At 37.0% G+C, this 21133-nt stretch overlaps 1 protein-coding gene across 2 annotated transcripts in view; it reads right to left on the bottom strand.

The window, feature by feature from the left end:
• LOC115216534 (disintegrin and metalloproteinase domain-containing protein unc-71-like) overlaps positions 1 to 21133 on the bottom strand; it is a 377864-nt gene that overhangs the window by 105363 nt on the left and 251368 nt on the right. For both annotated transcript variants that reach the window (XM_029785987.2, XM_036506564.1), the window contains exons 2-3: positions 11400 to 11560; positions 574 to 656 (exon numbers count right to left, since the gene is read on the bottom strand). In XM_029785987.2, the coding sequence (XP_029641847.1) occupies positions 574 to 656; positions 11400 to 11560 (244 nt within the window). The remainder of the gene's footprint in view (positions 1 to 573; positions 657 to 11399; positions 11561 to 21133) is intronic.

Here is a 21133-nt window from a genome sequence, read left to right as displayed (position 1 = left end):
CACCCCCACCTCTCAAAAAATAAAGTAATGCAAACAATTGAATTCCTGCCTGGTTTTGTAGAAATTCTACATTAAGAAAAAAAAAACAGGTACTTCCCTATCATCAATAGCCAATTCTTTTATACTAAAAGGGTTAGTAAATAAAGTCTTCAACATTCAAGTAATTCCTTGTCTTTTTCATCCTTCACAAGTCAGTGACAGTTATTCCAAAAGTCTGTCTATCAAGTATTACATCTGTCTCACAACCGTGATAATTTACATACTCATCCTTTAGTAAATAAAATTGGCTATCATTAATAGGAAAATACCAGAAATTATTTTTTGATTTAGTTTTACTACATAAGCCACACATTACAAAACATAATTACAAAGAGATTTGGAAAAGTGTGCACGCACACACACCACACACACACCACACACACACACACACACACAACACACACACACACACACACACACACGCAGTGTCTACGTATAAGAAATATAATCAAGCGTGGTAAGATATTTTATTTGGTGCTCTACTGTACATTTAAAACTTCATTTGGAAAATTTTTGATACATAAGAATACTTACTTGTTAAGGTCCAGTCGAATTTTGTATTTCCTTTCAAATAGTTCCAACTGAATGGTAACACATTTGTGGTGGTCATAAGTCCCCTGTATAGAAGAAACAATACAAGATCAGTGAAATACTGAATTGACAGACACATAGAGAGAGGTAGGTTGACAAATAGTAATAGACATAATGCATAATGACACGATAATCAAATAGGCAGACAGGCTGGTGGACAGCCCAGTTAGAGACAGACAGACCATAGACACATAGAAACATACTTTTTAATGTCTGGAGGAAGGCCCGTTGAAATCAGTGAGATCAATGTAGCTAGGGTTCTCTCGCAAACTGGCCCCGATATCTGACTGGTACTTTATTTTACTGACCCCATTGTTAGGATGAAAGCTGACCATAGTATAATTTAGGTTCTTGTCATCATAGCTCAAGTAAAAGATAGGCAGAAATAGGATGCCAGAGGGTTGATATACTAAGGAAGAAGGATTGGGTCTAGTGGTTGAAGTAAGGTCCATAGTGAATACTTGACACAGTGTGAGTGATGAGAAGGAGAGAGATGAGTGAGAAACATCTGGGTGGAGGTGGTACAAAACATGCAAGCTCTAAAGAGCTGAGACAACCATAATAGTAATTAAAGTAACAAACCAAAGTGAGAGACCCACGTCTGTGAGCCAAAGGTTGGAGTGTGAGGACTTTATGCTAATTAATTGGGTTGCTTTTTAGAAAGTGATCCAGGAAAGCTGATATCTGGAAATGTGGTAGCAGCACCATTCCATATATAGGAGCAGTATTCCATTTTGAGTCTGATTTCACTTTTTGTAATGAAGTCAATATGGTCACTGATGTGGCCCCATTGGAGGAGGCTTTGAGGCCCCTGATCATGGAATCAGTGAAGACGTAGAAGGTATCTACACTAAATGCAGATGATACTTCTGTGCAAAAAAATATAATCTCCTTAAGACAGGAATTGACAGGAATGACAAGTAGGCTGTTGATGTATAACAGGAAGAGAACAAGAAATGGATAGACAGAGAGATGGGCATATATATATATATATATATATATATATATATAATATGGTCACCTCTTTGTCTATCCATATATATATATATATATATATATATATATATATAAGGTGCAGTGAGTATATTGTTGTTTAAATTATGCAAAAATGAAAATAACACTGACATCTCATTTTAAAAGATATATTTAGCAAAATTACATAAAAATATCTTGAAAAGCTAAAGAGTAAATTTATTCAATAAAATCGCCATTGGCTTCAACCACAGCCTCCAGATGACTTCAGAATCTCCTGCAGCTCTTCTGGATGGTCTCCTTGCTTAAATTGGTGAATACTGCCATAATCCTTGCCTTCAGTTCATCTTTCGTGTTTCAAGGAGTTTTGTTTGTCTCTCACTCAACTGCGCCCAACATAATAATAATCAACAGGTTTGCAGTCTGGGGAGTTAGGCGGCCAGATGTTAGAGGTGATGTGGTTACAGAAATTGTCTGACAGCCACAGGGTCTTCCAGCAACCACCCTCTTGACCCAGAGCAGCACTACCTCCTCCAGGCACTTGATGTAGGCCTCTGTTTTGAGTCTGAGACTGGATGTTTGAGTTTTATCACTTTTGGTACATGTCCTCAGATTGCAGTCCTTAGATTGACACCCAAACACTCTGAAAGTTTGTATTGGAACTTCCAGCATGAATGTCAAGCAGTATGGCATGTCATTTCCAAATGTCCGGCAGAGTGAATTGTCATGGTGCTGTTTTTCTCAGACGGTGCACAAATGACTCTATTATACTGTCATCATCATCATCCAGTGTTTTAAATTCGGGTTTTGTCCCCTTTAACGGAGGTGGCCGGATCTATGTCAATACCATAGCAACCTCCCTCACACCATCTCGCCCAGTTTGGGGCGTCCTCCCTTCTCAAGCCAACCCTCCCAATCTCCTCCTCCACCTGTCTCCTCCATATTTTCCTCGGTTGACCTTGCTTTCATAGTCCATTTACCTCAAACTCAAGCACCCTCCTCATCCCTCCTCAACACATGCCCATACCACTGCACCCCATTCCCCTTGCCAACCATTCCACCAATTCCTCCAACCCCAACATTCCCATCAAGTCCTCAGTCCTCCTCTTATCAAACAGCTTCACACCACATATTTCTTTCACCATTGCTCTCTCAGTCCTTCTCAAAACTGCCATCTCTCTCTCCCTCAGACACCATGTCTCACTCCCATACAGCATTGCAGCTCTCACACAACTCCTATAGACCCTTCCTTTCATCTTCAATGAGAACCCTTTTCCCATATAACAATGCTCCACATTCCCTGAACTTCACCCAGCCAAGTCTTGCTCTTGTTGTCACAGCTGCTTCACATCCACCACTTACATACATCCTATACCCAAACAAAACCCTCTCACCGTTTCCACCTTGTCACATACCATTTCCAGTGGTTTTGCCAGCCCCCAGCTCCTTTCTCACGTCTTCCACAAACAAACTATCTTGCCTGTCTTGGGGTCACCTTCTTCATTTTTGTACACTACCATGAATCCTGCTGTTCACATGTTTGTCCCAATCTTGGGTAAATATTTCGTAGAGGACCCGTTCGTACTTCAGTGTGAAATAATTTTTTCCACAGATTTTTCTGAGTGCATTCAATGTATCTCATCTCCAAACCCACCGCAAGCCATTTTCTTCTGGAAAAGAAAGTGGGGAGGTGTGGTGGGTACTTTGGAATTTCCAACCAACAGCCATTTGTTCCATGAGCTTTTTTTCTTTTCCTCTTGTTTCATATACTTTCAACAAATGTGATAAAAAAATAATGCATAAATGGCTCCTTTCCCCAGAAAAGGAAAGATTTGGCTGCTATTTCTTGCACACCCTGCTACCACATAACAGCTATTTCAGGTCCTTTATCGCAAATAGCTGTTACGTGGAATCAGGGCATACTAGAAATAGCAGCCAAATCTCTGGAGGTGAGATATGTTGAATGCACTCGAAAAAATTCTTATGGAAAAAAATTATTTCACACTGCAGTTATGAACAGGTCTTTTATGAAATATTTACCATATTTTTACTTAAAAATACATTTTAGATATGTCAAAAAAATTTTTTAGAATGTTATTCACTTGAAAGTAATTTTTTTAAAAACTTAAAATATTCTGTGTAAAGAAAGTTAAAATATAAATACTTACTGTACAAACAACTTACATTTTTGAAATCACATTCACTTAAGAATACTTCTAAATGATTAAAATATTGTGTTTAACAGAAGCAAAAATAGAAACATCTACTGTAAAGACAACTTGTATTTTTTTGTTGACAAGTTAAAATCACTAAGACTTTTGCCTATCATAATGTGTAAATCGAAAGGTTAGAATTTCTTCCCTTTCAGAGTTAAGTTATTTTCGGAGTATTTTCCCATTATGCACTTTTGGGGGTACTTACACCCCCAAACTCCCCCATATCTCAAGAACCAGAGGTCCGATTTATGTAAAACTTGTTTTATTCCATTTGTATTCACATTTCAGGAGTACCTTACTTTCAAAGTATTTTCTCATTATGCGCCAGTTTGGCTGTGTAACATTCCAAGCAAGCAAGCAAGATTGAAGTTCATTTTTAATAGTGTGTATGTGTATATATATATATATATATATATATATATATATATAATATATATATATTCAGCCAGTCTACTTCTGGTGAAGTCATGTGGTTACTACTGTACTTATCAATATTACTAATTATACAGAGCAAGGAGGAGAAAATATGTTAAATACAAGATGCAGTTTATATTATTTCTTCCCTTTGTACATTTTTTCCATTGTGGTTATTTGCATCCTCTGCAGTGGGTGTTCATAGTGCAACTGGATGCAGATCCACAACACTTCATCAGGGGAACACTTTATTGCATTGCATTACACAGATAACATAGAAACTGCACCTTGTGTTTATCATAATTTCTTGTATGTATGTATCATCATCATCATCATCATCATCATCGTTTAACATCTGCTTTGCATGCTAGCATGGGTTGGACGATTTTGACTGAGGGCTGGCGAGCCAGATGGCTGCACCAGGCTCCAATCTTGATCTGGCAGAGTTTCTACAGCTGGATGCCCTTCCTAATGCCAACCACTCCGAGAGTGTAGTGGGAGCTTTTTATGTGCCACCGGTACGGGGACCAGTCAGGCGGCACTGGCAATGACCTCGCTCGAATCTTTTTACACGTGCCACCGGCACAGGTGCCAGTGAAGCGACGTTGGTAACAATCACGCTTGAATGGTGCCCTTTTACGTGCCACAGGTATGGAAGCCAGTTGGCTGCTCTGGCAACGATCACGCTCGGATGGTGCTCTTGGCACCCTACTAGTCAGGCATAAGTGCCAGTAAGGCGACGCTGGTAATGATCATACTCGAATAGCTGCTCTGTCAATGATCACACTTGTATGGTGCTCTTTGCACCCAGCTAGCACGGACGCCAGTCATCGAATTGATTTTGATTTCACTTGCCTCAACAGGTCTTCGCAAGCAGAGTTTAGTGACCAAAGAAGGAAAAGGTACGCATAAGCGGGCTGGTTACGCTCCTGGCATAGGCCACAGGTTTTGGTCTCATTTGGCTTGCCGGGTCTTCTTGAGCACAGCATATTTCCAAAAGTCTTGGTCGTTAGTCATTTCCTTGGTGAGGCCTAATGTTCGAAGGTCGTGCTTCACCACTTCATCCTGGGTCTTCCTGGATCTACCTCTTCCACAGGTTCCCTCAACTGCTAGGGTGTGGCACTTTTTCATGCAGCTATCTTCATCCATTCTTGCCACATGCCGTATGTATGTAAATATATACATATATATATATAGACATCACTAAAGTGACAGAGGGTAATAAGTGGTATTGGCATTGCTAGAAATAAGAGTCAAACTGACTCATTAGGCACACGTGCACTATCTTAATGAGCTGACAGGGGAGACAAGCTCCCTACAGTTGCAGATACAGCCACATCACCAGTGATTTTGAATTTTGATGCAAAGCATCTTACTTCTCGTTGGTGATATGGCTATATCTGTGACTGTGAGAGATCAACACAGTAGTTGTACTAACAAGTAATATTGTGGTTATGCATATTACTTGTTTGTACAACTACTGCGTTGATCTTAGCATTTTCGCTTGTTACAAAATCAGTGACTGTGTGTTTGCTTGAAATATATATATTGTGAGCAGAAGCAAGCTATAGTCATCTCTAGCAGACAAGATGTCCAGTACTGAAGAGTGGCAGAAACAGCTCGAAACCAGGACTGGTTTGCTGGTCCTGTTGTTAGAATCAGTAGGGGTTTGCTCTGCTGCTTGCAATTTATCGGATTCAGCTCTGCATCGTTAACCAGCTCGAGATGTCCTTTTGGGGTTAAAAAATCACAGTTGAGTCCATTTGAATGGACAGCCATCTTGAAGTGGCTACAAATATTACTTGTTAGTACAATTACTGCATTGATCTCTTAGAGATTTTAGAACTAGCATTTTTACTTCATGTATATATATATATGGAAAGAGAGGAGAATGAGTCATTCACATAGACAGATGGATAGATAAACAAATAAACAGACTAAGAAACAGAGAGTCTGGCAGATAGACATATATACAATTAGACAAACTAGAAGAAAGACTAATATTGAAACACCAGCAATGAAATAGAATTTTATTATCAACACAAAGAAATGTGGCTAATATGAAGTTGAATGAAGTAATAATAATGAGTACAGTAATAGTAATTAATAAACTGTTTATAACTATATACTAATTAACCAAATTTAAAAGTAATCATTAATAAATTGAGTAAACAATTACAGTAATGACAACATAGTGGTGAGGCAAAAGCGGGAGGGGATTAGATTAGAGTAATAGAGTATTAAATGCCTTTCACAATTTAGTTCTTTCTTTCTGTATTCTGATATAGATTTTCATACCTCTGTGGTCAATAAATTGCATTTGTTACTCTGTAGATAAGGACTTGGTAGGTCAGACCACTGAATTAAAGACAATGTAATTGTGTGTGTGTGTGTGAGGGAGAGAGAGAGAAAGAGAAAGAGAGAGAAACTCGGGCAGGAGAAAAAAAATTGAGCTACACCCACTGAAGGAGCCTCTACAATGTTACTCAACTTGTTAGGAATAGAAAACTAAATCTTTTACTGATCACACCCCTTTGGTAAAGACACGTTAAGCAATGTATGCCTAGATAATAAAAAAAGGGACAGTCACAGTTGGAATGCCTTTGATCAAAGGTCTGCCCGTTGGTGCTAAACAACAACAACCTTCAAAAGGCAAGGCTGGTTTTGTCACAGTAAACACAAATTATTATGAATGCTCTCAAGAGATCCTTGCATATATATTACTGGTAACTAAGTGAGCTGAGGAGGACATGCAAATTTAACTAATCTTCTATACAATTATATGACAAAATATCATTCCTAGCAACAACACTGTCAACACCATTATCATCACCAGCATTATTTTACATTTGCTTGCCATGCTGGCTGGCAAGGTTTGGACAGTCAGAGACAGTTTATAATTGAAGCTATTGTCCTGGATGGGTTGGGGACATGGGGGATGATATCTTATTAGTACACTATATTTTTGGCAGGGTTACTATGGCCAGATGCCCTTTCTAATACCAACCGCTGTAGCAAAGTTTGAATTCACAACATGATTTGATAGACCACCACCACCACCACCACTGCCAATACTACTTGAGCCACTGAAAGAAGCCTCACTCAGCCTGCTAGAAATAGTAAGGAAATTGCCTTCAGAGTATTGTGTACCATCTTAAATAAGGAAGGATACATTGCACAGTATATCCTATAAATAAGAAATGGTAACAGCTGAAACATTGTTAATCATACCAAAGCTAGATCAGAGACAAACAACAGCAACAACAGAGACGAACAACAGCAACAACTACTGCTGCTGCTGTTGCTACTACTACTACAATCACAACCACTGAAACTCAAATTAAAACCAGTGTAATCTTAGGTTCTTGCTGTGTCATAGTGGTTGCTATTACTGTTGTTAATGCATGTAGTATAACAGCTGCACTGAACGGGTTGATAAGACTGGGGAAATATCTAAATAAAACAAACAACAGCAATAACAATGACAACAACAACAACAACATCAATCTTAAAACAGCGTCTGTCTGCTCACATGATACAATAGAACTTCCATTATCTAATTATATAACAGAAATGGAAGTATCTAGAAAAGCCAATTTGATTAATGTTAATAATATTCAAAATAATGTTAATAGCACTGAAAACAAAATATATAAGTAAATAAATAACTAAATGAGCAAATACATAAATAAATAATCATACACTTTAAAAGTTCAATATCATTGTAAAGACAGCTTACAGTACATATGAAGTAAATACGACTTCATTGTGTAGGTTTTTCTCTATATGTAATGTTTCTTTATTTTGTCAGTGCGTGTGTGTGTGTGTGTATACATACATACATATATATATATATATATATATATATATATATATATATATATATATTATGTGTAATCTACAAAACTGTGTATATCACGTATGCACTGTGAACAACATATTTATGTAGATACAAAACAATATTTTAAATGCTTCATGAATTACATCAATTTTTGCATACTGTTTTGAGTATGTACGTGTGTGTGTGTGTGTGTTACTTATATTTATACACACATAAATATATATTATATACTTACATATGTATATACTTATATGCACACACACACACAACACATACATATACATCCATATATACATACATATATATACATTCATATATATATATGGAGAGAGAGGGAAGGAGAAGCAAATCAATTCTACTCTATATCAAAATATGTGTGTGCATATATGTACGTATATACATAAACGTACGCAATCATATATGTTATTTGCATTGTCATACACATATGTACATTATTGTTTGTAAATAGATGTGCTGTATACAAAACAAAAGGAGAAACTTGGTACGTCTCTTGCATGAAGTGCTTCCATTGAAGATGAATATGTCAAGAGTATATTGCAGCAGAAAGATCTTATTTCTGTGAAAGAACCTGAAGCATATCAGGGACCTCTACACTGTTGCTTGGCCTGCAAGAAACTGCCACCAAATCTCCCTCCAATTAAGCCTTATCTCTCTCTCTCTTTCTCTCTCCTTTTTCTTTATTTTTTAAGACACTTCTGATAATGTAGTCCTATGTTTGATAAAGTCGTTTTAGACAGTGCTAACCTGAGGTGAAGCACAAGAAGGTTATGTGGATATTCAACTAACTAGAAATAGCAGCCAAATATCCTTCAAATTATATCTTATTTTATATAGGAAAGAACACACTAGAAAACAGTCCTAAATACATTGTGCTTGAACACCTTTGATTAGAGATAGATCTTTCTTTCACTTATGCTGCACTGTGAGAGGGTCCTATGAGAGGGCCACTCACAGTGCCCCCTTCTTCCAAGAAATTAAGGAGAGCTGTGTTCAGCGGTAATCAACCTCTTCTCATATAGTATACTACAAAATCCACCAAAGAAATCATATGATATGGTGGCATAGACAATGTGCTGCACATCATGTAACAGCTTATATATCTTTTTTGGAATGGTTTATCTTGAAGCAAATAACGATACAAATAATAGCATGTAAATATTGGGTCAAAAAAACCCCTTTGGATAGCAAAAGCTGAAGTTTGCCCCCTACCCTCATCATAATTTCTAAAAAGTCCACTTTTTCATCCTTACATGAATCAGACAGAGTTTAGTGAGGCAGGTTTTCTGTGGCCAGACATCCTTTTTGTCACCTCACCTGTTTATAATCCAGATAATACTTCCCCATGGCCAGATGTGTTTACTCAAAATACAGGAAATTAACGACACTGCTTGTATGACAGTGAATGACATTTACAACTATTGCATTTACAACTGTCATGTGATTTCAAGACAAAGAGACACAACGATACACACACTCACACCACACATATTTACATATATTTGTGTGTGTGTGTGAGAGAGAGAGTGTATATGCCCATTCACAAGGTTTTGGTTATCACTGGGCTATAGTGGAAGACACTTGCCCAAGGTGCCATGTAGTAGCACTGAACTCAGAACCATGTAGTTGGGAAGCAAGCTTCTTAACTACACAGCCATGAGAGTTTGTGCATATATGTGTGAGTGAGTGTGTGTGTGTGAATGTATATACACAGGCACATACACGTTTGATGATGCAAAAACTATTGGTTTTATTGTGTTTATCGTTACATTAAAAATGCATTTCATAAGTTTATGGAAGAACTTTTTGTTAATACATATTTTAAGACAAAGAGACATTGATATTTTAAATATCAGTTACATTAGGTATAAACTAATATTTTAAAATCCCTATAGACTCTTGAGCAATTTTAGAATTAACTGAAACACATGGACAATGCATTTCCTTAAAAATATTGTTGTGAATGAGTGAAAAGTTGAAAACATTTAGTCTCAAAGTACAGTATTTTAGAACTAATCTGAAGTGGACAGAGAAAACACAATTAAATGTGTAACTTAAGAAATGAGGAAAACTAATGAAGTGTAGCACTCATTATCGTCATTGTAACACTCACTTTTCCAGGCTTGCATGGGTTGGATGGAATTTGTTGAGGGAAATTTTCTATGGCCAGATGCCCTTCCTGTTGCCAACCCTCACCTGTTTTCAAGTAAGACAATATTTCCCCAAAACCGGACATGTTTTTGTGGAAGATAAACAAAGGAGACTGCCATGATGGTGGTAATCGTTTACAATTATCATATTATGTCAAAACACGGAAACAGTAACATACACATGCACAAACATAAATACACATACATGATAGGCTTTTTTTTTTCAGTTTCTATGTACCAAATCCATGCACAAGGCTTTGGTCGGGTTAGGAATACATTAAAAGACACTTGCTCAAGATGCCATGCAATGGGACTGAATCCAAAACCATGTGTTTTGGAAGCAACTTCTTACCATACAGCCATGCTTGAGCCTAGGGAGATTTTATTTTCTGCATGAATATGTATTTCTATGCTTATAAATATATTCAAGTTGTGGATTAGAGCCAGGTCAGTCCTGACGGAGCTGAGCTTTGATTAAAGGTAATCATGCAGTAACTATTGACTCTTTTTAGGGGATACCTTTGATTAACTGTCCAATGTGTCCTTTTTCTTACTGAATATTAAAGGGGTGTGAGCTGAGGGCGATTTGGCTGCTTTTTTGAGTAAGTTGCTTAACCTGTTGGACAAAGTAGCCACAATATGTTCAACTTCTTGGTTTGACTATATTAGAGCAATTTTCATCATCATCATCATCACTGTTTAATGTCCACTTTCCTTGCTGGCATGGGTTGGATGGTTTGATTGAGAACTGGCAGGCCGGGAGGCTGCACTAGGCTCCAATCAGATTTGGCAAGATTTCTACAGCTGGATGCCCTTCCTAATGCCAACCCTTCCAAAAGTGTAGTCGGTGTTTTTTATGTGCCACTGGCATGGGTGCCAGTCAGGTGCCACTGGCATTGACCACACTCAAATGGTGCTTTTTACATGCCACTGGCATGTCAGGTGGCATTGGCCATGTTCACATGTTGCTTTTTTGCCACCAACATGGGTGCCAGTTAGGTGGCACTGGCATCAGCCACACTTGAATGATGCTTTTTATGTGCCATCAGCATGGGTGCCAGTCAGGCTGCACTGGCATCTATAGAACAGTGTTTTTGTAGTTAAAACCCCAAATTGATGGGAAAAGACGAGAACAATTGAATAGAAGAAAATACTTACATGATGCCTGACTCGGTGCTGGCGTGTGTTAATGCTAACCACATTGTTGTGACGCAGTTGTTGTGGATAGACTATTTGATACGGTTTTGGTATGCTGTCCAGTAAAAGTCGATTGAACTCAAACTGGTAAAGGTATTTGGATGTTTCTTGTGGTGGGCCACCTGTGGTAAAATACAAAGAGATATGGCTGGTTAAGAAATTTGGGAAACTACATCAAGAACAGGTAAAATAAATTAGTATTTTTATTAATTGAGAGACTTCCATGTTATTCAGGTTGGTGAAACACTTAAAAAAATACAAATTTCCAGGAGATATTTTGTTAGTGTTAATAAACAATTTTTGTTTTGTTAGACTTAATAAACAATTTTCATATCATGTTACTAATCATCATCATCATCATCGGATGTTGTATGCAAAGTTATCGGATCTCAAATATACTTTACAGCCAAAATTAAAATTGATCAGGCTAAAGTTTATTTCACAACACACCTAGGTTATTGAGGAGACACAAAAGAATTGTGACATAATTTGGAAACCTCTCCCGGCCACAGATGGGAAATAAGGAAGGTTTGCATGAGAAACTGTATGACGTAGAGATCTTTTTCAAGAGCATTAATAAATAATGGTACATTTTCACTAGGTAGCAGTAGGCCAGCATTCATTCAGTCAACTGAGCTGACGGTCCAATAAAAGAACTTTGATGTGATTATGTCAAAAACTATAGCAAATACATCAAAAGTGATGCCATATTCAGATTCAGCACCCACTTGCTCTAAAATCACTTCAATAACTGGCAATGAAAATAGCATTGACCAGAATTATTAAATTGAATAGGTGTGTGTGTGTGCACACACACACACACACACACACACACACACACACACACACACACACACACACACACACACACACACACACACCACCCATGAACAAATATAAGCATTACCATTTTCTTAAGTGTACATATGTGTGAGTGTAAGTAATAGAAATGCATGAAGATGTGTATACACACATGAATTAATGTGTATGTGTGACTGTAAGAAGTACACACACACACACACACACACACCACACACACATTCTCTCTCTCTCTCTCTCTCTTTTACAATAAAATGAATTTGGCCATGTCAATTTTGCAATCATATTTTTAAGTCTTTGAACCAAGCATGCTCTAGCCATATGAATTCCTTTTTCCCATATCACCATTGCTGGAGCACACATTGACACTTACCAACAAAAGAATTCTTTAAAAGACACCAAAACACCAAAAGCTAAGCAATTTTTGATGTTGAAAGCTTGCCTGTAGAAAATAATGTTTTTTTTTTGTTTTTTTTTTTCACATACATACATACACACAAAGATACACATGTACATCCAAACATACTCAACATCTTTAATATCCAGGAAATTCAATATTCCTTTCATATTTCACAAAAGAGAGAAGGATATATATCATCATAATTATAGTTTTAACACCCATTTATTAATGTTTGCATGGGTCAGATGGAGTTTGTTGAGACAGATTTTCAATGGTCATATGCTTTTCCTGTTGCTCTCGCTTGATTTCAGGTAAGGTTATATATATCACACACACATGCACATTTCAATATATGAATAAAGGAATGGTGGAAAGAAAGAATAAAGAAGTAAACAAGAATGTAGCTTTTTGTTAAACAGTACTTCAACTGCCTCCAATACACCACTACATGGTACCTATTTTCAATATCATTATTAACTGTGTGAGTGTGTGGAAGGGGCAACCTTTTAAAAGGGTTAAGTGCCTTTGCCATGTATGCAGTCCATTTTTCAGTGATAGGTTTCAAGCTACCAATGCAAACTCTATCAACATTGCCCAGCTGTGACTTGTGAATATACATGATTCCACTCAAAGTGTGTGCTACCTTTATTGGATCAGAGAGAGAGAAAGAGAGAGACAGACGGACAGAGAGAAACAGCAGAGGAATAAAGAGAGAGGTAGAGATAGGCAAATGAGAAACTGTTAATGGAAAACATTAACTGTGAAACATTTCCATACATCAACATGCTGTGATGTTATTGAGGGTGGCAAGTGTCAACTTCCATTTGCAGCATGGAAAGAAAGATTTTTCAATGGTTTTTTGGATTGCACGTGAGGAAATAACAATGATTATTATTGAATATGCTTGCAAACTGGTAAAATAGATCAATATGTGATATGTGCATGTAAATGTATGAGTATGTGTGTGAGACAGCATTAATGTGTGTGTGTGAGAAAGAGAGAGAGAGTAATTGATATGTTGATATGGTGCATGTAAATTTCTGCATTAGTATGTGTGTGTGTATGTATGTATATCTATATATATATATATATATATATATATATATATATATATATATATATATATATATAAAGTTACAGTATTATATAACTGTATGATGTGTATTAAAAGACTGAAATATATCTGGAGTTGTCACCATATAACTGTGTTTCTCATTCAATTTTTAATCAATTTGATTTTAGGAATTGTCTCTCTACTTTTGTCAAAAAGTATTATTAAAGCAATATTGAAACACTGAAAATTTAGTGGCAGGGTGTTCAAAACATTATTTATATATCACATCATCATCATCATCATCATCATTATCATCATCATCTAAGATCCACTAAGATCAGCATAAAATGAAAGCCAAATTTTCTACAGAAAACATAAGAAACTGTTTCTGTTACTGCCCCCCATCTGTTTCCAAGCAAGGTAATATTTCTCTGGTCCTATGGACACAGACCAACACAATGATTAGGTATTGTCTCACAGAAAATTGAGAACAAATAATACTGATTATATGATGGTGATATTAGTATGCAATGCCTAAGATGTTGCACAATGTGGCAGTCCTGCATTTGTCAAGCACACTACTTAAAAGATAAAGCCATAAATATAATTTTTAGTTAATTAAAGCATTAAAAATAATTCTTATCATGGGTCAGATAGGCAAGTCCAAAATTTATATAAACAGCTGAAACAGGGAGCACAGTGGAAACTAAAACTGGTCTTTGGTAAGTACAGTGGCAACACCAGCCTTATTTCCATCTTATTAGACCATCTCAGTAAAGCATAATCGTAATTATATTTACATGACATTAGAATGACTATCAGAATATGCTGGATATTAGTAAAAACAAAACCCCACTCACTGATCAGTTAATATACAACAATGATAGAGGCAAGAAAATGACCAAGGGACGAATAGGTGAGTTGTCTAATATATTTATAACACAAGACATCCGTTGGAAATTTTTCCCATGTCAGTATTTTTAAACTGCATACCCAGTTAACATTTTTTCACTAAAATACTATATATTCTCACAGTCATTATTATGTTGGGTAAGTATGCATTGATGAAGAGATCAAATAGAACAGAAACGTCCAGATTTGCCACTCTAGATAATTATGAATAACAATATGAATGTTTTATCATCATTTAAAGAAAAAAAAAATAATACTCTCTTTTTACTCTTTTACTTGTTTCAGTCATTTGACTGTGGCCATGCAGGAGCACCGCCTTTAGTCGAGCAAATCAACCCCGGGACTTATTCTTTATAAGCCCAGTACTTATTCTATCGGTCTCTTTTGTCGAACCGCTAAGTGACAGGGACGTAAACAACCAGCATCGGTTGTCAAGCAATGCTAGGGGGACAAACACAGACACACAACCCCCCCCCACACACACACATATATATATATATATATATATATATATATATAAAGTTACAGTATTATATAACTGTATGATGTGTATTAAAAGACTGAAATATATCTGGAGTTGTCACCATATAACTGTGTTTCTCATTCAATTTTTAATCAATTTGATTTTAGGAATTGTCTCTCTACTTTTGTCAAAAAGTATTATTAAAGCAATATTGAAACACTGAAAATTTAGTGGCAGGGTGTTCAAAACATTATTTATATATCAACATCATCATCATCATCATCATCATTATCATCATCATCTAAGATCCACTAAGATCAGCATAAAATGAAAGCCAAATTTTCTACAGAAAACATAAGAAACTGTTTCTGTTACTGCCCCCCATCTGTTTCCAAGCAAGGTAATATTTCTCTGGTCCTATGGACACAGACCAACACAATGATTAGGTATTGTCTCACAGAAAATTGAGAACAAATAATACTGATTATATGATGGTGATATTAGTATGCAATGCCTAAGATGTTGCACAATGTGGCAGTCCTGCATTTGTCAAGCACACTACTTAAAAGATAAAGCCATAAATATAATTTTTAGTTAATTAAAGCATTAAAAATAATTCTTATCATGGGTCAGATAGGCAAGTCCAAAATTTATATAAACAGCTGAAACAGGGAGCACAGTGGAAACTAAAACTGGTCTTTGGTAAGTACAGTGGCAACACCAGCCTTATTTCCATCTTATTAGACCATCTCAGTAAAGCATAATCGTAATTATATTTACATGACATTAGAATGACTATCAGAATATGCTGGATATTAGTAAAAACAAAACCCCACTCACTGATCAGTTAATATACAACAATGATAGAGGCAAGAAAATGACCAAGGGACGAATAGGTGAGTTGTCTAATATATTTATAACACAAGACATCCGTTGGAAATTTTTCCCATGTCAGTATTTTTAAACTGCATACCCAGTTAACATTTTTTCACTAAAATACTATATATTCTCACAGTCATTATTATGTTGGGTAAGTATGCATTGATGAAGAGATCAAATAGAACAGAAACGTCCAGATTTGCCACTCTAGATAATTATGAATAACAATATGAATGTTTTATCATCATTTAAAGAAAAAAAAAATAATACTCTCTTTTTACTCTTTTACTTGTTTCAGTCATTTGACTGTGGCCATGCAGGAGCACCGCCTTTAGTCGAGCAAATCAACCCCGGGACTTATTCTTTATAAGCCCAGTACTTATTCTATCGGTCTCTTTTGTCGAACCGCTAAGTGACAGGGACGTAAACAAACCAGCATCGGTTGTCAAGCAATGCTAGGGGGACAAACACAGACACACAACCCCCCCCCACACACACACATATATATATATATATATATATATATATATATATATATGACAGGCTTCTTTCAGTTTCCGTCTACCAAATCCACTCACAAGGCATTGGTCGGCCCAGGGCTATAGCAGAAGACACTTACCCAAGATGCCACACAGTGGGACTAAACCCAGAACCATGTGGTTGGTTAGCAAGCTACTTACCACACAGCCACACCTGCGCCTATACTGCTGCAGTATAATCAAGTGGGTTGTCCTTTGAGTGTTCAAACAATGGAAGAAGGTGAAATGACTCTTGTTTTTCTTATCACATATATTATCTCCCCTCTACAATAGAGCTTTGGCCACGTTCAATAGAAAACACCAACCCAAGGTGTTGCGCATTGGAATTGAACTCAAAACTATGTGGTTGCAAAACTAGCTTCTTAACCATACAGCTTTGGCTGTGCCTATATGTCATGAAGTATTTTAAAGTATCTCACCAATCAGAAAAATGCGGAAATCTCTGAATTAATAATAATAATTATTATTATTATTATTTCAAATTTTTGCTACAAGGGCAGCTTGGAAGAGGTGGGGATGAGTCGATTGAATACATTGACCCCAGTGTTCAATTGGTACTTATTTTATTGACCCTGAAAGGATGAAAGGCAAAGTTGACCTTGGCGGAAGTTGAACTCAGAATGTAGCGACAGGCAAAATACCACTAAGCATTTCGTCTGGCGAGGTAATGATTCTGCCAGCTTGCCGCTTTAATTAATAATAATAATAATAATCCTTTCTACTATAGGCACAAGGCCTGAAATTTGGGGGAGGTGGGGTCAGTCGATTAGATCAACTGGTATTTAGTTTATCGACACTGAAAGGATGAAAGGCAAAGTTGACTTGAACATAGCAACAGGCGAAATACTGCTAAGCATTTCATCCAGCATGGTAATGATTCTGCCAGCTTGCTGCCTTAATTAATGATAATAATAATAATAATAATAATAATAATAAATATGTTCTAAAGATAAACACAATCCTCCTGATTGGATGCCAACTAATCATGAATAATATTTCTAAACAATTTAGTATTTATTATCCTATATACAACTTAACTAAATATGCTACAGTGTGTACTGTTCTAAATCAACAACTACCAGTATTAAAACATGAAACTAGTTGCTATTGTTGATTAGTTCCAGGTCAGCTTTGACAGAGCTGATTTATTAACAAAGATGTTGTAGTCAAGACCACCCTATCTTTTTTGTCACCTTGTATGTAGGAAGCCTCTGTGCAGTTGTTTGATTTGCTAGAAATAGCAGCCAAATCTTTTTCAATTCATACCATACTGTCTTTAAAAAAGATAGATACATTGGTCAATGTTAACTCTGATATACAAATTGCTAGGATGGTCCTGTTTCTGACACTCATAACACATACATGTGTGTGTATGTACATATGAACATGTGATATTTGATCTAAACACACAGAACGCAAAATATTTGTCTCTGGTTCAAGACACAAAGCCCAGGAGCAGTAATCGATAACAGAAATAACATAAGGAATGTGGTAAGTCTGTCAAGAAGAACACGAGAGAAGACAGAAACAAGCAAAAAGAACTGAAATGACCGGATGCCAAGTGCAACGAAAATAGAGACAAAATCAATAGGAATCAATAAATTATCAAATATAAATGGTGTAAAAGCACTTGAGTTGACATTAGATGGAATAAAATTGAAGAAAAAAATGAAAAAGACAAAACAAGAAAATGAAAAAGTTCCAGCCATATAAAATATGTCCAATCATGCAATCAATATAAAATATAAATAACTTGCTTTAAACCAAACACAGCATCAGTCAAGAAAAATAATTCTTAACTGGTGAACTGAAACTACTAGTCGTGTGTGTGTGTGTGTGTGTGTATGTGGTACGTGTGTGTGTGTGTGTGTAATGTCTGTTTTTAATTCTGTGCCATGGTTTCAGAACTGGACAATGAATTTCCATGAGCTTTTGATATACTGAAATTGCTGAACATGAGTGTAAAGTCATAATATAGAAATAACAATCTCATTAAACTTATACACAGATATACTCAACCATCCACCTCCTCCCTTTCTCTAAGTTTTCATTGAGCACTGTTGTGTTATATACCGAAAAAATCCATACATTGTGTGGTTAAGAGCACTTTACAACCACATGTTTTAATGTCCAATCCCTCTGCATGCCACTGCGGGCATCTTCTAATAGCACTGAGTTGGCTAGTGTCCTGTGAATTAATTTGGTAAACAGAAACTGTCTAGAAGTCTGTCACATATATGTGTGTTTGTGTGTGTCTTGGTGTTAGAGCTTGTTTCACTTCATCATTTGATAACTAGTGTTGGTTTGTTTACATCCTTGTAACTTAGCAGTTTGGCAAAAAAGACTGAGTGAATAAGTATCAGACATTTAAAAAAAGGACTGGGTTTGATTAATCTGACTCAACCCTTCAAGATGGTGCACTAACATGGCTGAAACAAGATGTAAGATACTCAAAGGAAACATGAGCACAAAAGTGATAATTTTCTTGATTAACTGAAACCGGAAAAGTACAGAAGTAGAAGCTTTAAAATATTGCAATTGATGTTCAAATTTTAATTTAAATAATGTCTTTGGGTGGATTGAGATGTGGAAAGAAAACAGGAAAAGGTTAAAGTGAAAACTAGTGCCACAAAACCACAATGACAGGTAAGGTTTCCATTTAGAGGAGCAGTGTTTGGCCAGTGTGCCTTCATACTTGCACAAAGTTGGTCCTGGAGTTGAAATTGACTTTGCTCAAATCTTTGAACTGAGAAGTAAGAGTGGTGCCAGGTCCTGTGTTCTGATGCTTTGTTTTCTCAGGAAGAAAAGGAAATGTTGCTTTGCTTCAAATTATCTTTTAGTTTGTCTTAGAAACACAAGAGTGGCTTTCCAATTGACCTTCATTGGGAATTGGGCAAAGAGAAGTTGCTTCAGAATTCTGATATCACTCATACATGAGAGATGACCTGACCATTTAAGCTGTATTTTGATGAAGATGGTTTCAATATCTGATATATTGCATTTTGTTAGTATCTCACTATTATGAATATGGTCACTCGGTTTTATGTTGGAGATAGTGTGCAAGCATCGCATATGCAAAGCGTCAAGCTAGTTGATGTGCTTTCAGAACAGTGTCCAAGATTCAGCACCATAAAGCAATGTTGTCAAGACCACTGACTTATATACATTAACTTTCACCTTCAACGATATGCTGTGGCTGTTCCATAGCCTGTAATGAAGCTTACCGAAAGTGGAGCTAGCCTTCCTGATTCTGGACTCAATTTCTTTATCCAGCTTCACACCATTGGATACTATGGAACCAAGATAAGTGAAGGAGAAAACAGTTTTTAATGCTTTCCCATTGACATATACAGTAGGGGCAACAGCAAGAAGTGGATCATCAATGGGTTAAAGGACAAGCTCAGTTTTCTTCATGCTGATGGTCAGACCAAAAGCGTTTGATGTGCATGAGAAGTTGTTTAGTATCCATTGAATGTCCTCAAGAGTATGTGCTACAAGTGCACAATTATCTGCAAAGAGCAAATCTTAAACTGTTTGCACCTATGTCTTAGTTTTTCCTTTGAAGTGCTGTTAGTTGAACAATCCACCACCAGTTATGTACTCAAACCTTACTCTTTCTTTAACAACCTCGAACACTGTTTCCAACATGGCGGAGAAATCATCAACATCATCATCATCGTTTAACGTCCGCTTTCCATGCTAGCATGGGTTGGACGGTTCAACTGGGGTCTGGCAAGCTCGAAGGCTGCACCAGGCCAGTCAGATCTGGCAGTGTTTCTACAGCTGGATGCCCTTCCTAATGCCAACCACTCCGAGAGTGTAGTGGGTGATTTTATGTGCCACCGACACAGGTGCCAGGCGAGGCTGGCGGACGGCCACGCTCGGATGGTGTTTTTATGTGCCACCGACACAGGTGCCAGACGAGGCTGGCAGACGGCCATGCTCGGATGGTGTTTTTATGTGCCACCGACACAGGTGCCAGACGAGGCTGGCGAACGGCCACGCTCGGATGGTGCTTGTTACGTGCCCTCAGCACGGAGGCCAGTCGATGCGGTACTGGCTACGGTCATGCTCGGATGGTTTTCTTATGTGCCACCGGCACTGGTACCACAAGGATACAAATTCCATTGATGTTCATCTATTTTGATTTGGTTTGATTTGATTTGATTTGATTTGATTAAAGCAAATAAAAGTGGTGCAAGAACACAGCTTTGTTTTGTCCCATTTGAGACTGGAAATGAATTGGAAACTTCTCTGCTAGATCTTGATGGAAAGAAATTATACTATTGAGCATCTTTTCTGGAACACCTAGCTTTGTATTATTCATAGTAACAATTTGTCTTAGAGCAACTAGTACCAGAGAAGCATGCTAGCATTCTATAATGCTCTGGTTTGTGAAGGATTTAGTTTAACACATTAATAACAAAGCTGCTTGTAGTTGATTTGAGTTCATTACCCACTGGTTGATAAACCAACTCTTTATTCCATAAGGCTATACTAATCTTTGGAAGCCTTTCATGGTATCTACTCATTTGGAAAGCAGTTTAAGGATAATTCATGAGTCATGATTTCTACCTTCCCCTTTCAGTTGGGGAGGTCTTTGGGGATGTCCTTCCCCCACTGACTATG

The sequence above is a fragment of the Octopus sinensis genome, linkage group LG10 (assembly GCF_006345805.1).
Source record: "Octopus sinensis linkage group LG10, ASM634580v1, whole genome shotgun sequence".
NCBI classification, from domain to species: Eukaryota; Metazoa; Mollusca; class Cephalopoda; order Octopoda; family Octopodidae; genus Octopus; species Octopus sinensis.
This window is presented reverse-complemented; position numbering and strand designations above follow the sequence as displayed.